The sequence below is a fragment of the Melopsittacus undulatus genome, chromosome 4 (genome assembly GCF_012275295.1).
Source record: "Melopsittacus undulatus isolate bMelUnd1 chromosome 4, bMelUnd1.mat.Z, whole genome shotgun sequence".
Lineage (NCBI taxonomy): Eukaryota > Metazoa > Chordata > Aves > Psittaciformes > Psittaculidae > Melopsittacus > Melopsittacus undulatus.
In genome coordinates, this window is record NC_047530.1 from 3,485,285 (window position 1) to 3,509,223 (window position 23,939).

At 40.4% G+C, this 23,939-nt stretch overlaps 1 protein-coding gene across 1 annotated transcript in view; it reads left to right on the top strand.

The window, feature by feature from the left end:
* The window catches only part of SHANK2 (SH3 and multiple ankyrin repeat domains 2), a 343,309-nt gene that overhangs the window by 20,791 nt on the left and 298,579 nt on the right, over positions 1 to 23,939 (top strand). The window contains exons 2-7 of the mRNA XM_005154182.3: positions 11,450 to 11,669; positions 16,537 to 16,740; positions 18,755 to 18,826; positions 19,766 to 19,874; positions 20,129 to 20,280; positions 21,066 to 21,233. Of these exons, the coding sequence (XP_005154239.2) occupies positions 11,466 to 11,669; positions 16,537 to 16,740; positions 18,755 to 18,826; positions 19,766 to 19,874; positions 20,129 to 20,280; positions 21,066 to 21,233 (909 nt within the window). The 5' untranslated portion in view covers positions 11,450 to 11,465. The remainder of the gene's footprint in view (positions 1 to 11,449; positions 11,670 to 16,536; positions 16,741 to 18,754; positions 18,827 to 19,765; positions 19,875 to 20,128; positions 20,281 to 21,065; positions 21,234 to 23,939) is intronic.

Consider the following 23,939-nt stretch of genomic DNA (forward strand, 5'->3'; position numbering starts at 1 on the left):
TCCTAACCAATGCAGCAGCTGAGCTAGATGTTTATTCACCTACGGTAGTACCTCGTTTATTGCCAGTATACTCGCCAGCATGAAAGGTAATGGTCACAACCTATGTTTGTACAACCACTCCTGATCTGAGATTTCTGGACCCTTATGTTAGTCATTCAGATGAAACTTGACCACAAATGAAACTGGTCTCTTCATCTGACAGCTTGCAAATCTGTATAGAGAAAAAATGGGTTCAAACTGAAACAGGGGAAGTTCAGGTTAGATACAAGGAAGAAGTTCTTTACTGTGAGCGTGCTGAGTTTACTGTGAGCTGGTACAGGCTGCCCCATCCCTGGCAGTGTTCAAAGCCGAGTTGGACAGAGCCTTGGAGCAGCCTGGTCTAGTCTGAGGTGTCCCTGCCCATGACAGGGGGTTGGAACTTTATAATCTTAAGGCCCTTTCCAACCTGAGCCATTCTATGCTTCTATGATTTCTGTATTTGAAAACTTAATTGCTTTGGGCTTTGGAATAGAGCTCCCATATTTTGGTGTCCTCTCTAGAGCACTGCTCTGGAGAGGTGTAACTGGGACTGATCCAACCACAGGGCACTTTGGTGAGGGACTGCCTCAGGTTTGCAGACTTGGAGAGTGTGAGATCTCTGCCCCCAAACCTATTAGGCTGCTGAAGACTTGGGGTCCTCTCCGAACATCAAGGGGTGTTTCCTACTGAGCTGAAATAAAAATGAATCTGTTGAAATTAAACAAGGAGAAAAACCCAATGCACACAACAGCAAAGGGTAATTGAATTGTTTTCAATCAGCTCTTGGATAAAGATAACTCATGGGTTTATAAGAAAAAATAGAGCATCTATTTGAAGCTTAGCTTTTTCAACTGCTTTTTTATTTCTTTGATTAAAATTATGCAAACAATTTTTGGCAGCACAGCAAATAAATGAAAATAACCAGTAACCTCTCTCAACATCACACCTGAGGCAAATTCAGGTTCAACTTCATAGCAGACTGTAACTGCTAACCCCTATCTATGTAAGGAGAAGAGGGAATCTGCTTTATCTGCTCTCAGGACCTGATCTAATCTTCATAACAAGACAGGAACAACGCTTCTGTGTTAACATTTAATGATTTTGTATTTGAACTCTCACAAAATGTTTTCTTTGTGGATAAAGAGGAAAAAGGTTGATAAGCATAAAATGCAAATGAACAAGCAGCAAAGCTGCCTCGTCCGCCAGGGAGATGAACCTGAGGTAAATATGTTCAACAAGCTCTGAAATGTTCTTGGATTCCTCTTGTAAATCTTTTTAAAGTCTCTTATGTCCTTTCCCTTCCGCCATGTTCTAATCTTTTTGATATTTACGTAGTCAAGTGCAAGCAGAGGCTGGAAAGAGAAAGGATAGAAGAGAGAATTGCTTACCCTGCATGCATCTGTTTTGTAAGGAAAACTTCTGGGGCCACCAAAATGACATATATATCTTATATATATATATATATATATATATATAAACTTTTATAAACGAATACTGACTTCTTAATATTAGAGTGGTGTAATAGTTCTGCATTACTATGAGAACAACTCATAACTGGTTACATTGTATCATTCTTGTTTCAGGTAACTGAAGGCTTTCTTTTGTTCCTTTTATTTTTTGCATTGCTAAGTTTGTAACTTAAAAACTTCCAGTTACTCTATGCAGGTACACTTCTTCCCACGCTAGCTGTTCTATGATTCTATGATTCATGACAGTAAATGTTTCTAAGTTGTACTTTGGACTGGGGCCAGAGCCATTGTGACAGCTGGATCTGTAGTGAGTGTTCCTGGTTTGATAACTGAGATGCTGTCATTTGATGAAGGAATGCCATACTGGATGCAGAACTGGATAAAGTTTTCAATGTTTCATGTTGGCTTTTCATAGCTTACCCTGGTTCTTGCTTTACTCATGAATGCAACATGCAAGGGTCAAGTCTTCTGGAGTTGTTCCTGAAGTTATTCTGTTGATGGCAGTGGGATTTCATACATGATTGATTCCTCATGCGGGACATGAAGTTGCTTACAAAGGGTATCAGAAGGTTACTCAATGTAATTTTGCTCCTATCAAGCTCAACAATATAAAGATTATATGACAAATCCAACCCTATTTGCTTAGAAAGGCGTATTTCTTTGACTATATGAGGCTAAGAAGGTGCATCTCAGATTTGGGATGCTGGTAAACTTTGGCAGCTGGGATAATATGCTTGGTGCATTTCCTTAAAATGTTTTGTTGCTTTTCATGATATTTGGATTAGTTATTTAGTTGCTACTTTAGCTTCTTTAGTTTAACATCTCTTTGAGGTGGTTTTTGGAATTATGAATCAATTCATCCTGTACAGACAACTTTTCAAGTTGCAGTTTCTTTTTACAAGGAAGTGTACGCAAGTGCTTTGGGATTCAGTCTCTTAAATCACAATTTCATGCACTTTAATGATTTAAATGCACTTTGAAGTGCATTATGATTTTGTCCTGGGTAAACTGTAGCATCCATGGCAAGAACTATTTAAAGAATGACTTCTGAATACTCTTGTTTGTTAGTCAATCTTTTGGAAAATGGAAGTTCTAATAAATGTACGGGACGTGAGGCCGTACTAAAAACAGCTCTAGAAGAGAGCAGAGCCTAGAAGCAGCTTGCTGTGGGGCTTGTGGGGCTGGCCCTGATTCCTTGTATGTAAGAACGACCTTTAAATAAAGGTTAGCCAGAATTGCACTGGAAGCTTTGCAGGTGCTTGAAAGAAGGCCCTTAAGATATTATATTGCCAGTGGGAGTTGGCCTTTACTGTAAACTTCACATTTATAAATACTTCTGATGTTTCCCCTAGTAATATGTTTGATTTGTTGTTTCTTTCTTTTTAGTTTAAAGACTTTTAACCATTTTAACCAACCTGCCCATGATTCTTTGTGCTGAATCTTTACATCCTTTACAATCCTTTTTCTTCTTGCATCTTCTATTCTCTCATATCAAATTCATGCTTCAAATGTTTTTCTGTTTTCTCATGTTCAACTTCTGCTTCAAATAGGTTTAAGCTTGTTCTGCGTCTGTTTCTCTGCCTGAATTCCAGCCTTGCCCGTTCAGTATAATAAGGTGCTTGTCTCCTGTATTCTTTGTATTTATCCTTCCCCAAAATCTTTCTGCATCTGCCTGATTGAACTTCAGCTGTTCTGAAGGTACCATGACCAGCTGACTAGTTTACAATGAGAATAAATACGAATTAGAACAGAAGACAAAGGAAACTGGAGAAACTTTGAGAAAACTCTCCTGTATTTGCAATAGTTTGCACGTGTAGATCTTGTATATGCACAGGAGTGCTAATGGTGAAGTACACCTGTTTAGAAACAATGAAGGAAACCCAATACATTCTTACAGTGTGATCTTAAGACCCACTTTAATCATATGATGGTATTTAAGACTCTTAACTACCAGAAGTTAATGGGGCTTAGCCTCTTCTTGGTGAGTCTGTGCTGTGCAAATACACATGAACAAGGGATAACAACCTGCCTCAGAAGTCAGGAGCAGGTGCAACAATGACTTCACTCAATTTTCTTCTTTTTTCCCCTCAAAAGAAAGGAAAAAAATGTTACATATGAGCCCTTTTGCAGAGCAATTTGCCACGTATGCAGATCACCCAGCAAAGAAATCAAGGACTGCATAAATCCTCCCTTAAACAGGGTGGTAAGAAGAATCTTCTGATGGAGCTTATAAGAACCAATGGACACAACCGTTGGTTTTCAATACTGATTTCAACCAATATTTAAGTTTTGAGGCAGGATGTGCCACATTGAGGAACAACAGCTTCAGAGAAAAGGAGGAATTTTGCTTGGTATTCTGGTATGTTAATACTTATGCCTCGGCACACACCTTCTGAAATATTTATTTGGGTGTTTCAGTTATTTAACAGGGAGATCAAAAATGCATTACCAGACAGTGTAACCAAAGTGAATTTAAGTGAAGGAATGGTGCACAGGGAATAAAACTATAATTATGGGGATTGTGAACAGCAAAATAGTGTCTGATTAAATTTGTTTAGGTAATTACCATGGAGGGGGTTTGGTTTTCTAGCGTTTTCTTCCAGAGTGGAAGTCCTTTACAGAAGACTCAAGAATCAGTTGTCCCATTTTACTGAGACAGATGAAGGGAACTGCAGGATAACAGATTAACTCTCTACAGCCTTTAGTTTTCAGTCTCTGAAACTACATCTCTTCTTCTAAATAGAATCATACCATGAGGTGGACCTTGGCCCTGAGACCTTGTAGGTGTGAAGTGGATCTTGATGATCTTTGGATGTCTTCTGAGCTCCTGAGCCCCAAGAAAGTGACTTAGCCTTTCTAAGGTGGTGTCTGCAATAGCAAATGGGCTCAGTTGCAGTGCAGTGGGGGTGCTTCAGTAGCATGAAAGTCTACAGAGATCAGAAAGTGCTGAGCCTGGTGGCTCCTCATCTGTGTGCCCTGTATGTGGGGGGTGCTGTCTGAGGGAGCTGTGCTATCTTTTGCTGCCTGGCCCCTCTTTTTCCCTAAGAGGATAAAGGTAATGTTGAACACTGGAGTCTGACCAGCACAGCTTCATAAAATAGTTTGGGTTGACAGGGACCTTCAAAGGTCATCTAGTTCCAACCCCCTGCAGGGACATCTTGAACTAGGTCAGAATGCCCAGAACTGCATCCATCCATCAGCACCAAAGCTGCCTTGTAGACCTGGGAGAACAGGGGTAGCTCCAGGTGCCTTGTCTCTCTTGAGATTTTGCTATGGGCTGGTTAGCACTCCTTCTGCATGCTCTTTTTTATTCCTATAGATGTATTCAGTCAGGTTTTGCATTTGTCTGAAGGAATTCTGTATCTGTGGGGTTAAGCTGAGTGTCCTGGTCGGGTGTCACCCTATTTCAGTACTAATAATCAAGGGATTTTAATCAGAGTTAATCAAATGGCCGTATTTATGTAGATTTCTTTCCTGTTACTTAGGCAGTGGTGACTCACATTCGCTTGATGCTGGCAAACATTAATACTGCCTGTGAAAAAAGTGGTTCTGCCCTTTTCATGCCCTGGCTGTTTGCTTCTGGCCCTCTGCCATCTTCTTCCTGCAGCTTATGCAAACATTTGCATAGTGATCCAGTTCAGAGATGTGATGGATGCTGAAACTAACCTCCCAAACTGAAAAAAGCTGGAGTTTAACCGGGGTTGATGCTTTGTTCTGCTTCAGTGTTCATGTTAGTGCAGAGATTATAGCAGTCTGGGGGCAAGAGTGGAGTGGTTTGAGGCACAAGGGAGGGTGCAACTGCTTCTCTGGGAGGTGATGCCAGTTATATAGCTCTAAAATGAGAGTTCAAAGAAGAAATTGAACTCATCAAATTGCAAATTGTCCATTAGAGTCGGTCTTCAATTCGGATTTTCTTCTCTGACCTGTTCTGCAGAGATGAGAAGAGGTATGAAATGCATGGAGCATTGGGATTATACCCCCCCATCTTCAGTTCTGTCTGTAATAAATTTTGGTTTTAATATTACTATAATGAGAAAAAGCAATGCTTGATCTTCTCGAGCATTTTAATTTAGTAAGCTGGCGAGCTGGTCCTTGAGCTGATACGCATAATCCCAAATAAAGACACTGAATCCAAGTGTTAGGAGCTCTGACATGTTTTACATTGATGGAAATCCATTTCCTGAATAGTTTTTCTTCAGAGTTAATGATTAAATACCTCTTTGTAACAGTTGCTGTTATTCTATTGCCAAACTTTTCTCACAGCCTGGTTAATGGCATTACTCAACCGGTAACAATGCTGACTCTGTATCCAAGAGATTCCCACAGGTACATGTTGAACTCACCTGACAATAGCAGTCTGGAGGACTTCTCCCTGCAAGCAACAGGACTGTTATTGTGCAAATGAATGTTTATATAAAAATAGGTTGTTCTTACCATGACAAGGAGCCAGTGACCCTTAAATTTGAAACCTTGCTCCCAGACCTTGGACAGGACTTTTGATGTGTGTGCCTCAGTTATATTTGAGAGAGAGGAGAACCAATAGCTTTTGCGATTAGTCTGAAATAGTCTGAAATGTCCACTTGCGTGAGACCCTAGGTTACATTCACATGGTAACATACCCAGATTCTCACAAGTCAGGAAGGAAGGATTGCACCCGTTAGTGTCCATTGTTGTAATTTTTCCTACCAAAAGTTAGTCCTGGTGTTAAGTCTGCATTTCCTTCTGTCTCACCCCATGGAACCATAGAATAGCTTGGGTTGGAAGGGACCTTAAAGCATAGCCAGTGCCAAGCCCCTGTGTCTGACCTGGCCTTGGACACTGCCAGGGATGGGGCAGCCACAGCTTCTCTGGGCACCCTGTGCCAGCGCCTCAGCACCCTCACAGGGAAGAACTTCTGCCTAAAGAGGATGTTAGAAGATGTTATTTTTGCCCATTGCAGAACCCAGTGGAGGCTTGGCCTCAGCTGCAGCACTGTTCTGCTCCTGACAGAGAAGCCCTGGAGAAAAGTGGGATCTCTGTGCGTGGAGCTGTTTGCGTATGGTAGTTGGCTGGTATATATTAACTGTTGGGATTGCTCCAAGCAAACTGGACAAACACACCTGCACGTGCTGTATTTGCTGGGGGATATAATAGGGGTGGGACTTTATATGGGACAGATCTTATAAGGTTTTGTGTATGTATGTATATCGTTGTGTTCCATATTTGCCAATATGAAACGAGATAGGAGGGTTTGTTACTTTGCATGGTCAACAAAATTGTACATAGCCAAAACTGAAGATTTTAAAGTATAATTTTTGTAGTGGGCAAGTGCATTATGTATCTGATAGTGCATCTATGTTTAATGAAGGTGCCTCGGCCAGTGTGTTTCAGTATTGATGATATTCATACAATCATAGAATGGTTTGGCTTGGGAATGATCTTAAGCTCATCTAGTTCCAACCTTCCAAGCCCCTGCCATGGGCAGGGACAGCTCACACTAAACCATGTCGCCCAAGGCTCTGTCCAACCTGGTCTTGAACACTGCCAGGGATGGAGCATTTAACACTTCTTTGAGCAATTCGTTCCAGTGCCTCATGACCCTCACAGTAAAGCACTTCTTCCTTATATCTAACCTGAACGTCCCCTGTTTCGGTTTAAACCCATCACCCCTTGTCCCATTGCTAATCCCTGATGAAGAGTCCCTCTCTGGCATCCGTATAGGCTCTTGAGTAATTCTCAAGTTTATAATATTTAGGATAGCTGAAAATTTAAACATCTATATTTAATAAATTCTTTTCAGATGATGTTTAACAACCATAAGTCTCAAAAAACCTAATCAGTCTCTTGTTGCTGTTGATTTTTTTCCCTGTCTATGTCCGTGTGCACTCACCCTAGCTCGCCATTCCCATGGAGAGAGAGAGCTCTGGGAGCTGAATTTCTTGCCTTTTCATTACCTGTGCACTGTTGTAATTCCAGTCTTTTGTAATGTGTCCTTAGGCTTTTTGTGTCTTTCTATTTTAAAGAAAAAGGCAGTTAGATGGTCACGCTATTTGCCCATGGTTTCTTTAAATTTATTCATAGACTGTTTTAAACTCTTCTTAATGGTTGATAAGAAATTCCTGCAGATTTAATGAAAATTGCCAGCTGGATAGAGAAAAAAAACCAACCGAGACCAGCTAAAAATAGCACGTGTAAGGGGAAGGCAGCAGTCTGAGCTCAACTTATGTCATCTGTTGGCCTGAGAAATATAACCTGGTAATAGTCATAGAGGCAGAGTAAACATCCCAGTGCTCCTGCAGAGCTAAAGGGCAAGGTGCTAAGGGAAAAGTGCCATAATAAGGGTAAGCATAAATCCATCCTTTCCTTCTTTCATCTTCCAGCTGTTTTATGGCCTTCCTGTGTCAGAAGTGGTGCTTAACAAGCCGGAGCTCATGCTGACTCTGTTCAGCTGGGGTTAGGGATGTGCAGGGTTAAGGGAGGGAGATTGCCCAGCAGAGCTGCAGGTATGGGAGATGAAAATACCGGCAGAGGATGTGAGGTGGAGCAAAAAGTGTTGTGGTGGTTGTTTCCATTGTCAGTTTACTTTCAAGATCACTGGAAATCTGTTTTTATTCATTGACATATGGACTTCACTCAATACTTCTCTGCAGCAAGAGCAGGCTCAGTCAGCTTAACTGTGGGAAGCCTACTATCTGTTATGTTTTTAAGAAAAAAAGACATCCCAGACAATCCTTTCAGCAAACACTCATCTGTATTTTAGCTGTGTAATATCCTTTTGAACCAATGAATTGCCAGCTGGGAGTTAGGAACCTGGGGTGCTGTATTTTCTTTGGCTATACAAGCAGTCCTGATTTCAGCAGTAGCAGACATTTTTTCTCCTTCTCAGTAGCTGGTGCAGTGCTTTCGTTTTGACTTTCAGCCTGGGAACAGCACCGATAACATCGATGTTTTAAATTGCTGCTCAGTAATGTTTGCTCTGACCAAGGACTTTCTGAGTCTCATGCTCTGCCAGGGAGGAGGGGAAGCCAGGAAGAAGAAGAGACAGGACACCTGACCCAGGCTAGCCAAAGAGGTATTCCATACCACAGCATGTCATGCCCAGTATATAAACTGAGGGCAGTTACCCGGAAGGGCTAGATCACTTCTCGGTCAGGCTGGGTATCGATCGGTGGGTGGTGAGCAGTTGTATTCTCTTCCCTTGTTATTTCTCTTACCATTATTATTACTGGTGGTAGCAGTAGTGGTTTGTGTTGCACCTTAGTTACTGGACTGTTGTTATCTCAACCTGTGGGAGCTACATTCTTTCAGTTTTCCTCCCCATCCCTCTGGGAGCAGGGGAGGACAGGGGGAAGTCGGTGAATGGCTATGTGGTTCTGAGTTGATGGCTGAGCTTAAACCATGACACAAGCCTAGGTAAGCCAGGCAACCTACCTGACTTCTTCTGAGGCAGTTGTTTTGGTTGTTGATATTCCAGTCTTTGGAATATCACTGAAACAAAACTGAAGCAGTTCCTCAGAGGTAACAACTTCACTGTGGGAGCTGTGGCAGTTAACAGATGGTGCCTTCCAGTTCCATGCAACTTCAAAGGCAAACAATGAAATTACCGTAAGGTGCCTGTAGGTTTAGGGAGACATGCTTGAACTCTGCTCTGCAGCAGGATCTCCCCTACACTGGCGCCTGCAGTGATTTAGGTTCTTAGGTTGCTATATTATCTTTAAGAAAAGGCATTTTGATGACCTGCTTTTCTGTAGCAGATATTTTTTTTCAGGTCAGATATGAGGAAGAAGTTCTTCCCTGTGAGGGTGCTGAGGCACTAGCACAGGGTGCCCAGAGAAGCTGTGGCTGCCCCATCCCTCGCAGTGTTCAAGTCCGGGTTGGACGGGGCTTGGAGCAAGCTGCTCCAGTGGAAGTTGTCCCTGCCCGTGCCAGGGGATTGGAACTGGATGCACTTTAAGGTCCCTTCCAACTCGAATCATTCTGTGATTCTCTGAGCACTGGTGGGACACAGGCTCTGTTAATTTTGCCAATATAGATGCAGTCTGTCATTATCCATTCCCTGGTTACTTTTGGATTATTTCTTTTAAGTCTGTGTTCCAGAAAATGAGGTGACTCCAACCCTAACTATTCTATGATTTCTGAGTAGTTTTTGCGTGAAAAACCACTTACCAACACATTGGGAAGGTTTTTTTTCCTAAGTCAACTCTTTGTGCTGTCTAACTGCAGTTTACTGCTCTCTGTTGAATCCATTGCCCTGGAATCCGTTGTGCATTCAGATCGCTTTAGGGAGAGACAAACCGTGTGATGGTCTTGATGTCTTTTTCCTCTCACTGCTCTTAAATACTGTTAAATACTTCTCATGCTCTTAAATACTGTGTATTGACCTACTATAGTTTGGCTTCCTGTGATTTAGCATTGGTAGATAAATAAGGTAAATAAAGTGCTTATGCTTCTTATTGACTTAAGGTGCTTTGGAGAGTGGCATTAATTTACAGTTCAGTGAAAAGTAAGAGAATTAAATACTCCCTCAAGAGTTTTCTGTTGTAAATAGGGCTGCACATTAAGCTGCTGTGAACTGGAATGCTTTCAGATGTTTGAATGCACTGCATTTGTCTTCATTAGTAATTATAGCTGAGGGTGATAACACTGCAATTGGCCTTCATCAGAAATCATCACGATAAAACTTGATGGTGTGGGTATGTGATGAGCTTTGGAAATGCTTGGCCTTGATCTCAAGCTTTAGGTCTGCCTCACCACTGGCCATCTTTTGGTGTGAACACTGGCTCCAACCTATGGTCACCTTAGACTGCTGACTGAGAGCAGTGGTCATGCCTGCTTTGTAATCACTGTGCTATAAATAAGCAGCAAAGAAGAATGAGTAATCTGCTTGTGAAATTTAGTTGGCTCAAACTACATCAATTAAACATGGTGGTAAAACAAAGTTCTTAGTCCCCACTGTTATTTGTATTTACTTCGGGGGATCTGACTCTGAGACCTTTTTAGAAAACAGGTATCTGGGTTTCTCAGTACAGTCACATACATGTGACATGGTAAAGTCAGTTCACCCTTCTGTGCTTTACTTCTGCTTTAATGTCTTTTGTTCATGTGGGTACTGCAAAGTTTATGATGGTCTTTTAAATTTTTCCATTATAATTTTTCACCCATTTTCTCATAGAATAGTAATTTGAATTTTCTGGTGAAACCTTTAGTTTGTGGGACAAAATAAAAGAAGATTTTTGCTGCTGTAGTTGGAAAAACCCAGATTGGAAAATATTCTGCTGATCTTACTGTGAGATCTCTGAATGCAGCTGTCCCTGCTTTGGAACAAGCATTACTTTCATTTTAGCCTGATCTATACCATAGATTAAAAATGGTTCTGAAATCTGTATTTGAGCATGTATAATAGACATATAATGGTAGTGTTGATACTGAAGGATGTTATATGAGCCACAAACCACAAAGCAGCATCTGTACCTTTCTGGTTCCCTGTAGGATTCAGTTTTTTTGATTGATTCTGTTATTTGGATGTACTGTCTTTCACTGAAGCTTTACATGTGCAGTTTCTTGGTGTACAGGATGATGTTTAGCACCTATATTGATCTCCTGAAATGCCTTTTTGCACTGGGAGAAGTAAGCTTGAAAGCCAGATCTAGTTTTAAGCACAGTTTGCTACAGTTCTATTTAGCAGAGAACCTGCTGGGGTTTTCCAGGTCCTTTGGGAGATTGGATGGACCTGGGATGAAAGGTCATCTTCCCTTTTATTGCTCCTTCTTCCTTCCCTTGTCCTCCTTCCTCTTCTATAGTAATTTGGCAGGCAGTTTTGTTTCCATTATCCTCTGATACCCACATAAATTACAGAAGGAAATAAAGGATAAAATGTAAACTTTGTTATCAAATGCATGTTACTTCCAAGAAAACTAAACTTGTAACTGACTAATATTTAAGACTTTAGTTTACCTTTTCCTCTTTCTTCTTTGTATTGGCAGGCTGAAGAACTTGACCATGCCTCGTAGCCCAACATCAAGTGAAGATGAAATGGCACAAAGCTTTTCCGACTATTCTGTTGAATCTGAATCCGACAGCTCCAAAGAAGAAACCATTTATGACACAATTAGAGCAACTGCAGAGAAGCCAAGTAGCAGAATGGAAGACAGTCAGAGCAACACGTTAGTGATTCGAATTATAATACCTGATCTGCAGCAAACGGTAAATCATACTGCATTACAAATAAAATGAAGCTGAAGCTTTGCTGGCTTCAGTCTGCAGTAGATCTGTTCTGTTCTCTTCCAATTTTGATATATTGCAGGCAAAATTTATGTCATGTTTTCTTTTAACATCTACATTTTGTACCCTGGTGATATATCTGACTGATAGCCTAAACTAATGACACCATTGCACCCAAGAGAGTGTATGTAGTATGTTAACTTGATGAAAGCTGTGATTATAAAGCAAAATACCTGTCTGATCTGCAGAGGCATTTGGGTAGCAGAAAGAGGATTAGAAAACTAAAATCTCATCAGCAGATGAAGATTGAACCCCAGAATCACATCTCTATGAAAGCCTCATATCTACATAATACCATTGTTTTCTCTAATTTCTTTTTTCATGAGATAGTTTGTGGTGTGATGCTAGACTGGGGTCTAGCAGGAGGTCATAAAATTCTTTATTATGTTTGTTGCCTTTTTTTTTCTGTCATCTTCCCACAACAAGATACCCTTCTTAAGTAGCTGGTGTCTTTCAGAGCTTAAAGATGAGGAAAGAGAAGTACAAATCACTCTTTCTTGCCTCCTTTGCTGCTATGCCTTTACTACATGGTGTTGTTTCTCAGACTTCAACCCAGAGAAATCAACACACTCAGTTTGGAGGAAGAACAAAGCTTGTGATCGGTTTTTACAATGACATGAAATCACTATTTTATTCTCTCCCTCTTCCTCGCCACTTAAACTGGGAACATATCAGAAAGATTAAAATGAACCTTTTCTGGTGGACCAATAGCTGTTTCTTACATCCCTAAGTCTGTTGGATGAAAATAGGGACTTTTCAACAAAAGACAATCTCTCTTATCTTACAGAAATAATTGAACAGACACTTTGTTTGTTAAAAAATGTCTCATTAATTGAGTAATTGTATTTCTTTTATGGTTGGATTTGTAAAGTTCAGTGTCTGGAATGTTAGGAGCATGAGGTTGCAGAACTTTACTATTGTAACTCTGTAAGAAAAAGAATCAATGTCTTCTGCAAGTGCTACAATAGGAATGAGTCTCGTGACAGGGAGGGTCTTGGGAGTTACTGATTGTATCTAGAACCACAAGTGTTTGATTAGTTTCGTAAACTATCCTGAGCTTCCTTGGATGCTGTTCTTGGGGTTTTCAGTTGATGGTAGTCTGAAGGCATCAGCCTTTTTTCATTTCAAAGATGATTATACAACACATTCTTTTAATGAATGTGTGCTACATACATCACTCTGTGCTGACATTTAAGATCTACATCATACTGTGCTGCCACCAAAGATCTATCTCATATGAAATTATTCCTTTCTTTTTAATTAAGTTCATTTATAGAGTGATAGAGATGGGCTGTCTGCAGGCTGACAGGGAAAAGCTGTTTTGACAGCGTGGCCTCAGGTGTGGTTGTAGAGCTCCTCTCTTAAAGCCCAATCTACAGAGTGTTGCAGAAATTCAGGGGAATGGGTGTCAGAGCTGGGAGCTTTCTCTCTTAAACTCTTGTTCTTGAAGTCTTTTAGATAAGGATTGCTGCAGAAATGCCAGTATCACTCCATTACTTGATACGGAATGATATTAACCTCTGTAAAGAGGAAGTGGTGTGGGACCTGAGCTGGTCAAAAAAGCTGCAGAGGGCAGAGCAGGACTGAGGCTGCTGTGAGCCACACATGGGGTTTGTATTAGTTCTTGGCTGAAGCAGTCATCACCTTGGGTCTTCCATTTCAGTAGTGACTGAAATACTAAAATCCACTGTTGTACATCTTTAAAGGATTTTTCCTGTAGTGTAGTCCTCTGTCAAGACAAGTGCTGATTGGCCATGGTTAGGATATTACTGATGATTCTACCAGCTTGCTATGTCTTGGACAGTGTTCAGTGCTTAATGAATAGATCCAGTAAAATGGAAAGATTAACTTGACTTGGTAGGTTTACTCTGCTGTTAAAAACAGTGAGGCAGTAGCCTCCTGAAGCCCTCTTATTTCATTACTCTATTTCTTAGACCAGTACTAAGTTATTTATTGACACTATTGAAACAATTCTTATTTTTAAATCTAATTTTGTGCAGGAAATGAAATTAATCAAAGAAGTATTTTTGGTTTTGTGTTTCATTTGATCATTTTTATTGCTTTACCTCCTGTACTTTTTTCCCCTCTTAATAAACTCACAATGAAAGGTAACTCAATCATTTTAAATAGTTCTAGAGCAGATGATCTGTTTCTGATTTAATTTACCAGCCCACAGGCTCTTGTACAGATAAGAGCTGAGTTCAGTTTTGCAGGCAGGGAAACCAAGAGCTTAAATGTAGAATAGTAAAGTTTGGAGATGATCATAGTTCATGAGCTGTGATATAGCTACAAGCCAAATCCAACACACACCCCATTTGCTGTATAATTGTAATTGATTTAACAAAAGAGATATTTAAAATTAGTCTATTTAATCAGAGGAGCATGAAATAACAATATGATGTTATGTTTTTATTCTTGATTGTTTTATAGAAACTGTGATTAAGCAGATACTTGCTTAAAAGGAGTAGTTTATGGTTTTAGATACTCAGGCCATGGGGAAGCATTAAACACCTTGCTAAACCCAGTAGGAATAAAAGTTTGCTCCTCTGCAGTGGTTGGTGTAAATCACCCATATTTAATTGCATGTATGTAATAAGCACCAAGTGTCATATGTAGGATGTGCTACTATGGGATCGTAGAATAGTTAGGGTTGGGGAGGATCTTAAGCTCATTCAGTTCCAACCCCCTGCTGTGGGTGGGGACACCTCCCACTAGCCCATGATGCCTGAGGCTCTGTCCAACCTGGCCTTGAACACTGCCAGGGATGGAGCATTTACCACTTCTTTGGGCACCCTGTGCCAGTGCCTCAGCACCCTCACAGTAAAGAACTTCTTCCTTATATCTAACCTGAACTTTCCCTGTTTCAGTTTGAACCCATCGTCCCTTGTCCTATCACTGCAGTCTCTGATGCAGAGTCCCTCTGCAGTATCCTTTTAGGCCCCCTTCAGATACTGGAAGCTGCTCTGAAGTCTCCATTCAGTTTCTCTTCTCTAGACTGAACAGCTCCAGCTTTCTCACCCTGTCTTCATACAGGAGGTGCTTTAGCCCTTGATCATCATTGTGGCTTCCTCTGGACTTGCTCCAACACTGCACACAAATCAAAACAAGCAACTTGCTCCATTATTTTTGTCATGATACCCAACACGTGTGCATTTTCCACTTTTTGGTTGTCACATCTTTAATATCAACATCTTCTGTTGAAGGGCATAACTTGTATTTTTCTATTCTGACAGTCACATTTTGTAAGCAGCTGTGCAAACCATTTGTCATGGTTCCTCTCTTGCAGTGCCATTCTGTGTGATTGACAACTTTGGGGGTCTGGTGAAAAAGATGTGTTGGTTGATAGGTTTTGAATAGGTAAATATTATTCCTCAGTGATTCTGTATCATGAACATTATTCCCATTGAATTAATATCTGTCCTTTAGCTGGAGCAGGTGAGCTATTTTTGCCCTTGCTTCTAGGCATACAATCACAGAATCCCAGGTTGCAAGGGACCTCAATGATCATCTGGTCTAAACTGACAGTCCTTCTGTTGTGCATAGTGACTTAATCTCACCAGTGTGAAGGGATACAAGGTTGTATTGTCCATGTCTCTCATGATCCAAAGAGCTTTAATACCAAAACCAAAAGTCTCACATTTCAGCACCCAGTGTTGATGTGCTATCTCACTTCTAAACTTGGATTTTGAGTGACCTAGTGTGTTTCTGACAGGGTTTTTGAGCCACTCAGGGCTTCTTCAATGGTTCTTGTTATAAGAAATGTATGTAGCTGGCCTTTAAGGCACTATCATATTTAATCTGGCCTTGGGATGCACCAAAAAGGTGGAAAGAACAGGTCTCATATCTTTCAATGCAAAATATCTTTATGTTTCATATGTGCCAGTGTCAGACATGTGGAAAGCAGAGTATTTCTAAAGGTATATATTGCATATTACTGATGCAGTGTACATAAACACTGTAGAAAGACTTATTTTCCATGGAAATCTATTCTGAAGGACATTTTTCTCTGTCTAATGTGCAATCCCTGCCTCCTGTGTTGAAGTATGAGCAGTCAGGGATACAGGATTGTACTCTGGGCAAAGAAGGGACTCCTGTGCTGCAGCTCTGCTGTGGCAGATGGATACAGACGTTTCTCATGGCCCAATATGGGGTGAGTTGGCAGCACCAAACATTCCTAAGTCACATCAGAGGCAACAAATGGGTTTCTAGGCATTGCTGTCTGCTGGTCGCTTGTAACCAATGACTGCAACATAAGCTACAGTGGCAAAATCACTAAATTTCTGAAATTCCTAAATTCCAGCCTGGTGAGAAGCAGAGAACTGGGAAGGATTTTCAAGGTTTTCAAGTCTCCTATTGCTTTATGTCATATAGTTCCTCCCATAAAATTACCCTAAGATAAATGTAGTTTCAAATTAATTGGAATTCCTGCCTGAATACTGCTATTTTGTGCAGTCGTTGTGGATCAGACTGATTGTCAGAAGGGCCCAGAACCAGTGGATGGTTAAATATCTTGCAACATCCCTTTCACTTGGCTTTTCAAGCAGGCTTGCTGTGAAGATGTCCTTTCTCTGAAGAAGGATATGGGCTCTGATGGTTGTGTTTCCACAGCAATTGTGCCTTAGTTGTTCTAGAGGAATGTGTGCTGAAATACAACTCTTGATCTATGTTTTTGTCATGGAATTTGTAGTTTTATTGTGTGTGCTTTTATGATATTAGTGAATTTTAGAACGTAAGATGCTGTTTTAATGTTTTTCATTAATTAGATTTTTTTAATGATTTTTCTTTGCAGAAGTGCATTAGATTTAACCCAGAAGCTTCAGTGTGGGTTGCAAAGCAACGAATTCTGTGCACTTTGAATCAGAGCTTGAAGGATGTCCTGAATTATGGACTGTTCCAGCCTGCAAGCAATGGTAGAGATGGGAAGTTTTTGGATGAGGAACGACTTCTTAGGGAATATCCACAGCCAGTGAATAAAGGAGTTCCTTCACTTGAGGTAGTTTTAGATCTATTTGAAACTGTTGTATTCTGAGCTGTGTTTGGGATTTCTGTATGCACCTGAATTGCTTTTGGGAAGAAATGATCAGCAAGTCTGAGCTTGAACCCTTGCTCACTGAAGTGCTGGAGTTCACTTGCTCAGTGGAGCTGTTCTGTGTGTTATCCCTGTAAGGCTGCAGATAATCAGCAGCTTTGGGAAATCTGATTTTGAAGTTTTCCTCCGCTGAGGACATGGGTGATGTGTCTTATTCTGTGCTTTAATAAAGAAATGGAAGGTTTTGGATTAAGCTTTTGGGTCTCTGAGAAGGTTTGCAATAGTAGGGCAGCAGCTGGCAACTAAGCAGCCTTTGCTTTCTGTCTCAGTGAAGCCTTCCCCCCTTCAGACTCACTGTTGTGCCCTCCTTTACAGTGCAGAGATTTTCTTTGTCTCCTGGGAAAGCAGTAAAGGAAGAGAGAATGTGTATGTGTGAAGCAGTCACTTGCAGACACTGGAATTTCCCCCCTCTGTTGCTCATGCAGAGGCTGTGCACTGGGAGGATCAACTGGGCAGAGCTATTACAGCACTGGTTGAACATGGAACAGAGCCAGCTCACTCTGAAACACAATATAGCAGGAAACTGGGGCATGAAACTAGGATTTCATTAATTTTGGTATTCTTTATATGGTAGCACATAAACCACTAATAATCTGCAGTTCATAAATGTACTCCACTATCACACAAATCCAAGGAAACAGGACCAGAGTTAGAGAAGGCTTCAAGTCCAGCTTGTCTGGTAGTTTACTTCAGAGGTTTGTATAATCTCTGATCATCAGTATTATATCACCATTATTATAATATGGGCAGAGATGCCCATATTATAGCCATAAGCAAATTAAATAGCCACATTTCTCTTCTGTCATGTTGTTTTGTAAGTGTTCACTGCTAAGGTCATCTCCCTTCAGCTAAAGGATTGGACAATTCGGGACTTAAAGGTGATCTTGGGAAAAGCTGGTGTTAGAGCCTCATTCAACACAGTCTCATTGTCCAATAGACCTGCATAATATAATTAGATAAAAATAAATTATATGTAAAATTATATAAACCCCATTATTTGTGCCATAGATGCCATACTGTGGCCGCAGGGTAGCAAACTGCTCAGGGTAACACATGAGTGAGTTTCAGCCGCAAAAAGAGGCAATGATCTGAACCTCAGTAACCAGCTCTGATAAACATCAGGAGAACTATTCCCATGTGTGAGTTCTGCCTATGTGGATTAAGGGTTTTTTTCAGGAATCATTTTCTTTTTCCCATTTCAGAAATGCTAAGCTGATATTTTGAAGTACATTTTTTTAAATTCAACATGCATTCCCAGTTCTCGTTCCTGCCTGAGGCTAGAAATGAAAGTGCACAGAAATCCTTAGGGAAAAGCTCTTCTCACTGTAATTCTTGCTTATTTCTATAGATTTCAGAGGCAGATTTCATTTTTCATCCTCCTCCATTGATTTCAGTGTATTTATACAGGATGAATTTTGCTTACACAAAATGTCTAACTATGATGCCAGTGTGTTAAGCAGAGTGCTGATTTGTGGTGAATATTCAAAAGGAAATACTAAGCCTTGTTTGAAATCTTGCCTAGGTCTACATCATTGTGAAAGATGCTTCTCTTAATCAGGGACTGTAGTGATAAGCGGTAATGGGTTCAAACTAAAACAGGGGATATTCAAGTTAAATATAAGGAAGAAGTTTGTTACTGTGAGGGTGGTGAGTCATTGGAACAGCTTGTCCGAGCAAGTGGTAAATGCTCCATCCCTGTCAGTGTTCAAGGGCAGCTTGGACAGAGCCTTGGGTGACATGGTCTGGGATGAGGTGTCCTTGCCCATGGCAAGGGGGTTGGAAGTGGATGATTTTAGCATTTTTTCCAACCCAAACCATTCTATAATTCTATGATATGTTCTGGTAAGGTCAGAAAATCCCATTATGAGCTTTTGAGCAAAATAAGACATTTGAAATGGATTCTTTTTTTCTCCCTCAGTTTCGATACAAGAAAAGAGTGTACAAACAGTTCAATCTTGATGAAAAGCAGGTGGCCAAGCTTCACACTAAGGTAAGCCCAGTTGACTGGGGAAGTTAGCAGTTGTTTTCTTAGCAAAGTAATGTGTCTGTGGAACTGGAAGTAAGTAGGAGTTATTTCCCACCTGGGCCTATTGCTGCCCAGTAAGTGCTGCCAGCACCAGCAGGGATGTGTGTATTGTGATCTGAGAATTCATCTCATAGAAAAATTCCCATATTTGACTCTTCCATATGTATACTAGTAATTTTAAAAGAACCTTACATTGTAAGTACAACGTGCTTGAAAGCGTGCTGTGACAATGCCCATCTATGTCTCTAGACTCTTTTGCAGGTCAGAATTATGATGATGATGACCATACACTATGCTAAATTCTTAGTGAATGAATCTCTTGCTCATTTTTTTCCTTAAAACTGTAAAAACCTGGAATTTTATTACTGCATTTGAGTTTTGAACATTATACTTAAATAAATAAATACATAAAGGGAGGCTAAAAGAAGTCTGGAGTGGGACTTTCTACAAGGGCCTGTAGGGACAGGACAAGCAGAATGGCTTTAATCTGCCAGAGGGGAGATTGAGATGAGCTCTTGGGCAGAAGCTCTTCCCTGTGAGGGTGCTGAGGCACTGGCACAGGATGCCCAGAGAAGCTGGGGCTGCCCCATCCCTGGCAGTGCTCAAGGCCAGGTTGGACACGGGCTTGGAGCAAGCTGCTCTAGTGGGAGGTGTCCCTGCCTGTGGCAGGGTGTTGAAACTGGATGAAGTTTAAGGTCCTTTCCAGCACAAACCACTCCGTTACTCTATGATTATAAACCTCAGGGTTTATGCTCTCGGTATAAACGTCATGGTGTCCAGGATGTTAGTTAGCTTGTGTTCAGTGGCAATAGATACTGACATAAATTGACAGAATATTTCACTTTTAGTCAAAAGCTTCTTTTTAAAATTAGAGACAAATTCATTTGTCAATCTCTTTTTCAGGCTAATTTGAGAAAGTTTATGGATCACGTCCACCACCTCTCAGTGGAAAAAATGACTAAGATGTTGGACCGAGGACTGGACCCAAACTATCATGACCTAGAAAGTGGAGGTTAGGACAATAAAACAAACACCATGAAGTAGTACCTTGGGTTTTCTCAGCCTAAATGGATTAGTGGCCTGAATCTCACATATTCTTTCTGTTGCCTTCATAACTCTTTGCTAATGGAAGCTGTATGATTTTGTAAGGAGAAAACATAATGATTTTCTTTGAGCAGCATTATTAACTGAACATTTTACAAACAAATCTTCTTTATTTTATCAATTTGCTTATCTTCTTTCAAGTATATGTATTCTGTTCCTTAGAAACACCCCTAACTTTGGCAGTTCAGCTTGACAATACTGTAGAAGTGATAAAAGCTCTGAAAAATGGAGGAGCACATTTAGACTTCAGAGCCAGAGATGGAATGACAGCTCTGCACAAAGCAGCCAGAGCCAAGAACCAAGTAGCCCTCAAGGTAAATGCTTTCAGTAGCAAATGATACATTATTTTATGGGAAACAAATATATAAAGGAGAATGTTTTCAGTTAATTACTTTGTTATCCTCAGTGGATCCTTTAATATGTACTTGTTCTAGTGCTTCCTTGTGGCTTTCAAATCTTAAGAATTGCTTTCAGCAAAAAGGGCCTTTTAATTTCTGAGGGTTTTTTCGGGTAGGAATTAAAAGTGGTAGAATTTAACCTTATTAGCACAATGGAGAAGATCTGTCTGAGGAAATAGAATGGCTTTATTATTGCTTATCTCTCTGAAAGCAAACACCAGTGACATGGATTATATATTGTATCTTAACAGTCTTTTCTGTTAAGTATTTTTAAATCACCTTGATAGTTTAGATTAAGTCTTATGTTTATGGCTTTCGCTTATTTCCTTCTGACAGACATTCAGATTGCATGCCATTTTTGATAAGGCATCCTGTAACTGAAGAGGTGAATGTGTGCAGAGGTGATGTGGCATTTTCACAACTGAGGTTTCTGAACTTAATGAGAGGATGGAAATTGGCCATTGCCACTTGTCTTTTCTTTGCTATCCCCAGAGATTCCTTCAGATCCTAATTTTTCTGAGGTTATTTCTTCCTTAGCTTTTCTGTGCTGCTTTCTAAATTGTGTCAGCTTATAAATAAGTGAGCAAAAAAAAAATATATTATGGCAAGTATCACCCTTATGAACACTTTCTCAGGTAAAGTTCCTTTATAGTTAGAAGTCCCTCCAAAATTTATTTTTCACAGTTTGTGATTACTTTCAGACCCTTTTAGAGCTTGGAGCATCTCCTAACTACAAAGACAGCTGTGGCCTGACACCACTGTACCACACTGCTATTGTGGGAGGGGATCCTTACTGCTGTGAGCTGCTACTTCATGAACACGCTACCGTCAGTTGCAAAGATGAAAATGGATGGCAAGAAATTCATCAGGTAGGAAAGATTCATTTCTGTTTGGAGCTGAATTTGCAGGAGGAAATGTGCCAGGTATATTCTATGGTTAAACACTGTTTTGAAGGACATTGGGGTGTGTTTAGTCTGTGCACATACAGGTGTGGCATTTCTTCCTTTTTCTGTTTGCTTGTTACTTTACATCCTGCTGTGGTGAATTAGAAGTGGAATCTATTCTAGTGGAGTTCTGTAACTTTGAAATCCTATGGTTACTGTGGATTCTCCTGCAGAATTAGCACTAGTCCTATTTCTGTAATGGACTCTTGGGAGTTCAGCTTCCTATTAGAGGCACTTCAATAAAAAAGCATAACTTGGTCTTGTTGGATGCCAATTTTTGTATCCTTGGTAATGCTTCTTGTGTGCTTCTCAGAGGTACTTCCTCCTTTCTGTCTGGTGAACTTTACAGGAAGATTTGTGTTCAGGATCCTGCTGCTCAGATCTGTCAGTGTGTTGCACTGAAGGAAGTTAAACTCTTACATACTCACAGTTTGAGTCACTTTTCCTTCCCTGTGTGTGTGGAAACTGGTATTCTGATGATTTTTCTTTTCCTGATTGTACATGGGTTTTAGTTTTCTCTCCTATTCAGTGTGTGGATGAAGGTGGTAGTTTGCTTTACCAAGAAATATGATTTAGAAAAGTAATAATTTGAGATTCATGGTGCTCACATTGCATGAATCAATGATAGTGCCAGAATTCATCATTGGTTGACTTCACCATAGCTTATAAAGAAGATAGACCTCTTTAAGAGTAATCAATCTCATAGGCCTGCTTAGATTATCTAGGCTCACTTTCTTTTCTGTGCATGGATCTTTTTAATATATAGAACTTCTGATCTTTGAAAGAAGTGGGAGATAGTTTTGGTACCCAGGTTTCTGGGTACCCACATATCTGAGCTGTTTCACTATGTAGGAGTGTTCAGGTTGAGGTTATTTGGATCCATCTCTAGTAGGGGGGGAAAAAAGCACATTAATTTACTACCATCATTTCTGAGGATGTTGAGGAAATGGATTGTCTAGATTGAAGTGTTATCCCATCTGGACTCATGGAAAATATATAGAGAAACTCCCTATATTGAAAACCCAGCTTCATAGACATATGGTTATTATTTCTCCTAATAAAACAGAGCTTTCTGAGCCTGTTGTGTTGGTTGTAAACATTGATTTATCTAGGATTACATCTGGATTATGGGCAATCTGTCTTCAGTAATCAATAATAAAAGTATTCCTCTATCAGCTAAGAAAGATGGTGATAGACAGTCCCGTATGTTTTTGTCTGTGTGGAGAAGGGGAAGTTACCTTGCCTGGCAAGGGAATAATTGATAAGAAGTATATTTTTAGCTTTAGTAACACGATTTTTAACTGTGTAAGTGAAACCTTTAGGCTTAAGGTGGCTCATGCTGTGTTAGGAGAATAATGAAAGGATTTCCTCTGCACATACCTGTCTTTCTCCATTGACTGTACTGGGGAGTCCTGGTGAATAGTTGCTTAGCTAGCCTGCCCCACAGACCCTTACAACAAGGGGAAATGCAGCTTTCTTGCATTGGTGATCTTCTATCACCTCCCCATAAGTGTTACTGTCAGATTGGCAAAGAAGCAGCAAAGTAGAGAAAGGGCCTGGTTTTAGTCCAGTTTATCGTAGTAGGAATAGAAAGTTGAAATTATTTTATGATGTATTTTATGATCTATTTAAATAGTTACATCTGCACATTTATCCCTGGATATTGAGTGACTTTTAGAGACTAGACAGGATTGATAATGTCTGGCTAATTGTGTACTTACTCTAATCTCTCACACAGTCAGAAAGTGTTATGGTTTAGAATCACAGAATCAGCTGGGTTGGAAAAGAACTCTAAGATCATGAAGTCCAACCATTGCCCCAGCACTGCAAAGACCACCACCAAACCATGTCGTGGAGGGCCTTGTCTGCACTGTGTGTGAACACTTCCAGGGACAATGACTCCATCACTGCCCTGGGCAGCCTGTTCCAGTGTCTGAGCACCCTGTCTATGAAAAAAATTGTTTCTAATCTCCAGTCCAAACCTCCCCTGGTGCAGCTTGAGGCCGTTTCTTCTTGTCCTGTCACTTGTTCCTTGGGAGCAGAGTACAGCCCCCTTCTGGCTCCATCCTCCTTTTAGGTAGTGGTAGCCATAATTTCTCCCCTGAGCCTTCTCCAAACTCAAACCCCTCAGTTCAGGTCCTTTTCTGCCTTTGCTCATTGTTGGATGCTCACTTACTATGGCCTATCCTGAAAATGTTCATGTTCCAATAACAGCTAAATATATAAATTGTAAGTGAATAAACTGTTAAATAAACACTGGTTTCCCTTTTCTGTGTGTTAAAACTGAAAATAGAGGAAGAAAAGATGCAGTGGGTAATCTATTAGGCTAGGATTTTGGATGTCACAGGTTTAATGTGTGCATTGAGCAGTACATTTAATTTTTCTCATCCAAATTGCAAGATGTGTCAGTTTGTAACTCCCACTGAAGTCAGTAGTAATTAGGTACCTAAGGCAGACTGAATGGGTTTGTATACCTGTATCTCTTAGCTTAAAATCTGTATTATTATATAGGAATGATACTGATTTGAGATGATATAAAGTTAAAAACATTAGAAACTAGGAAGTACTCAATTGTGGTAGAAGGTAGTGAAGTAAAGGAGACTGATGAATGGAAATGCTGTGTTTTTTCTT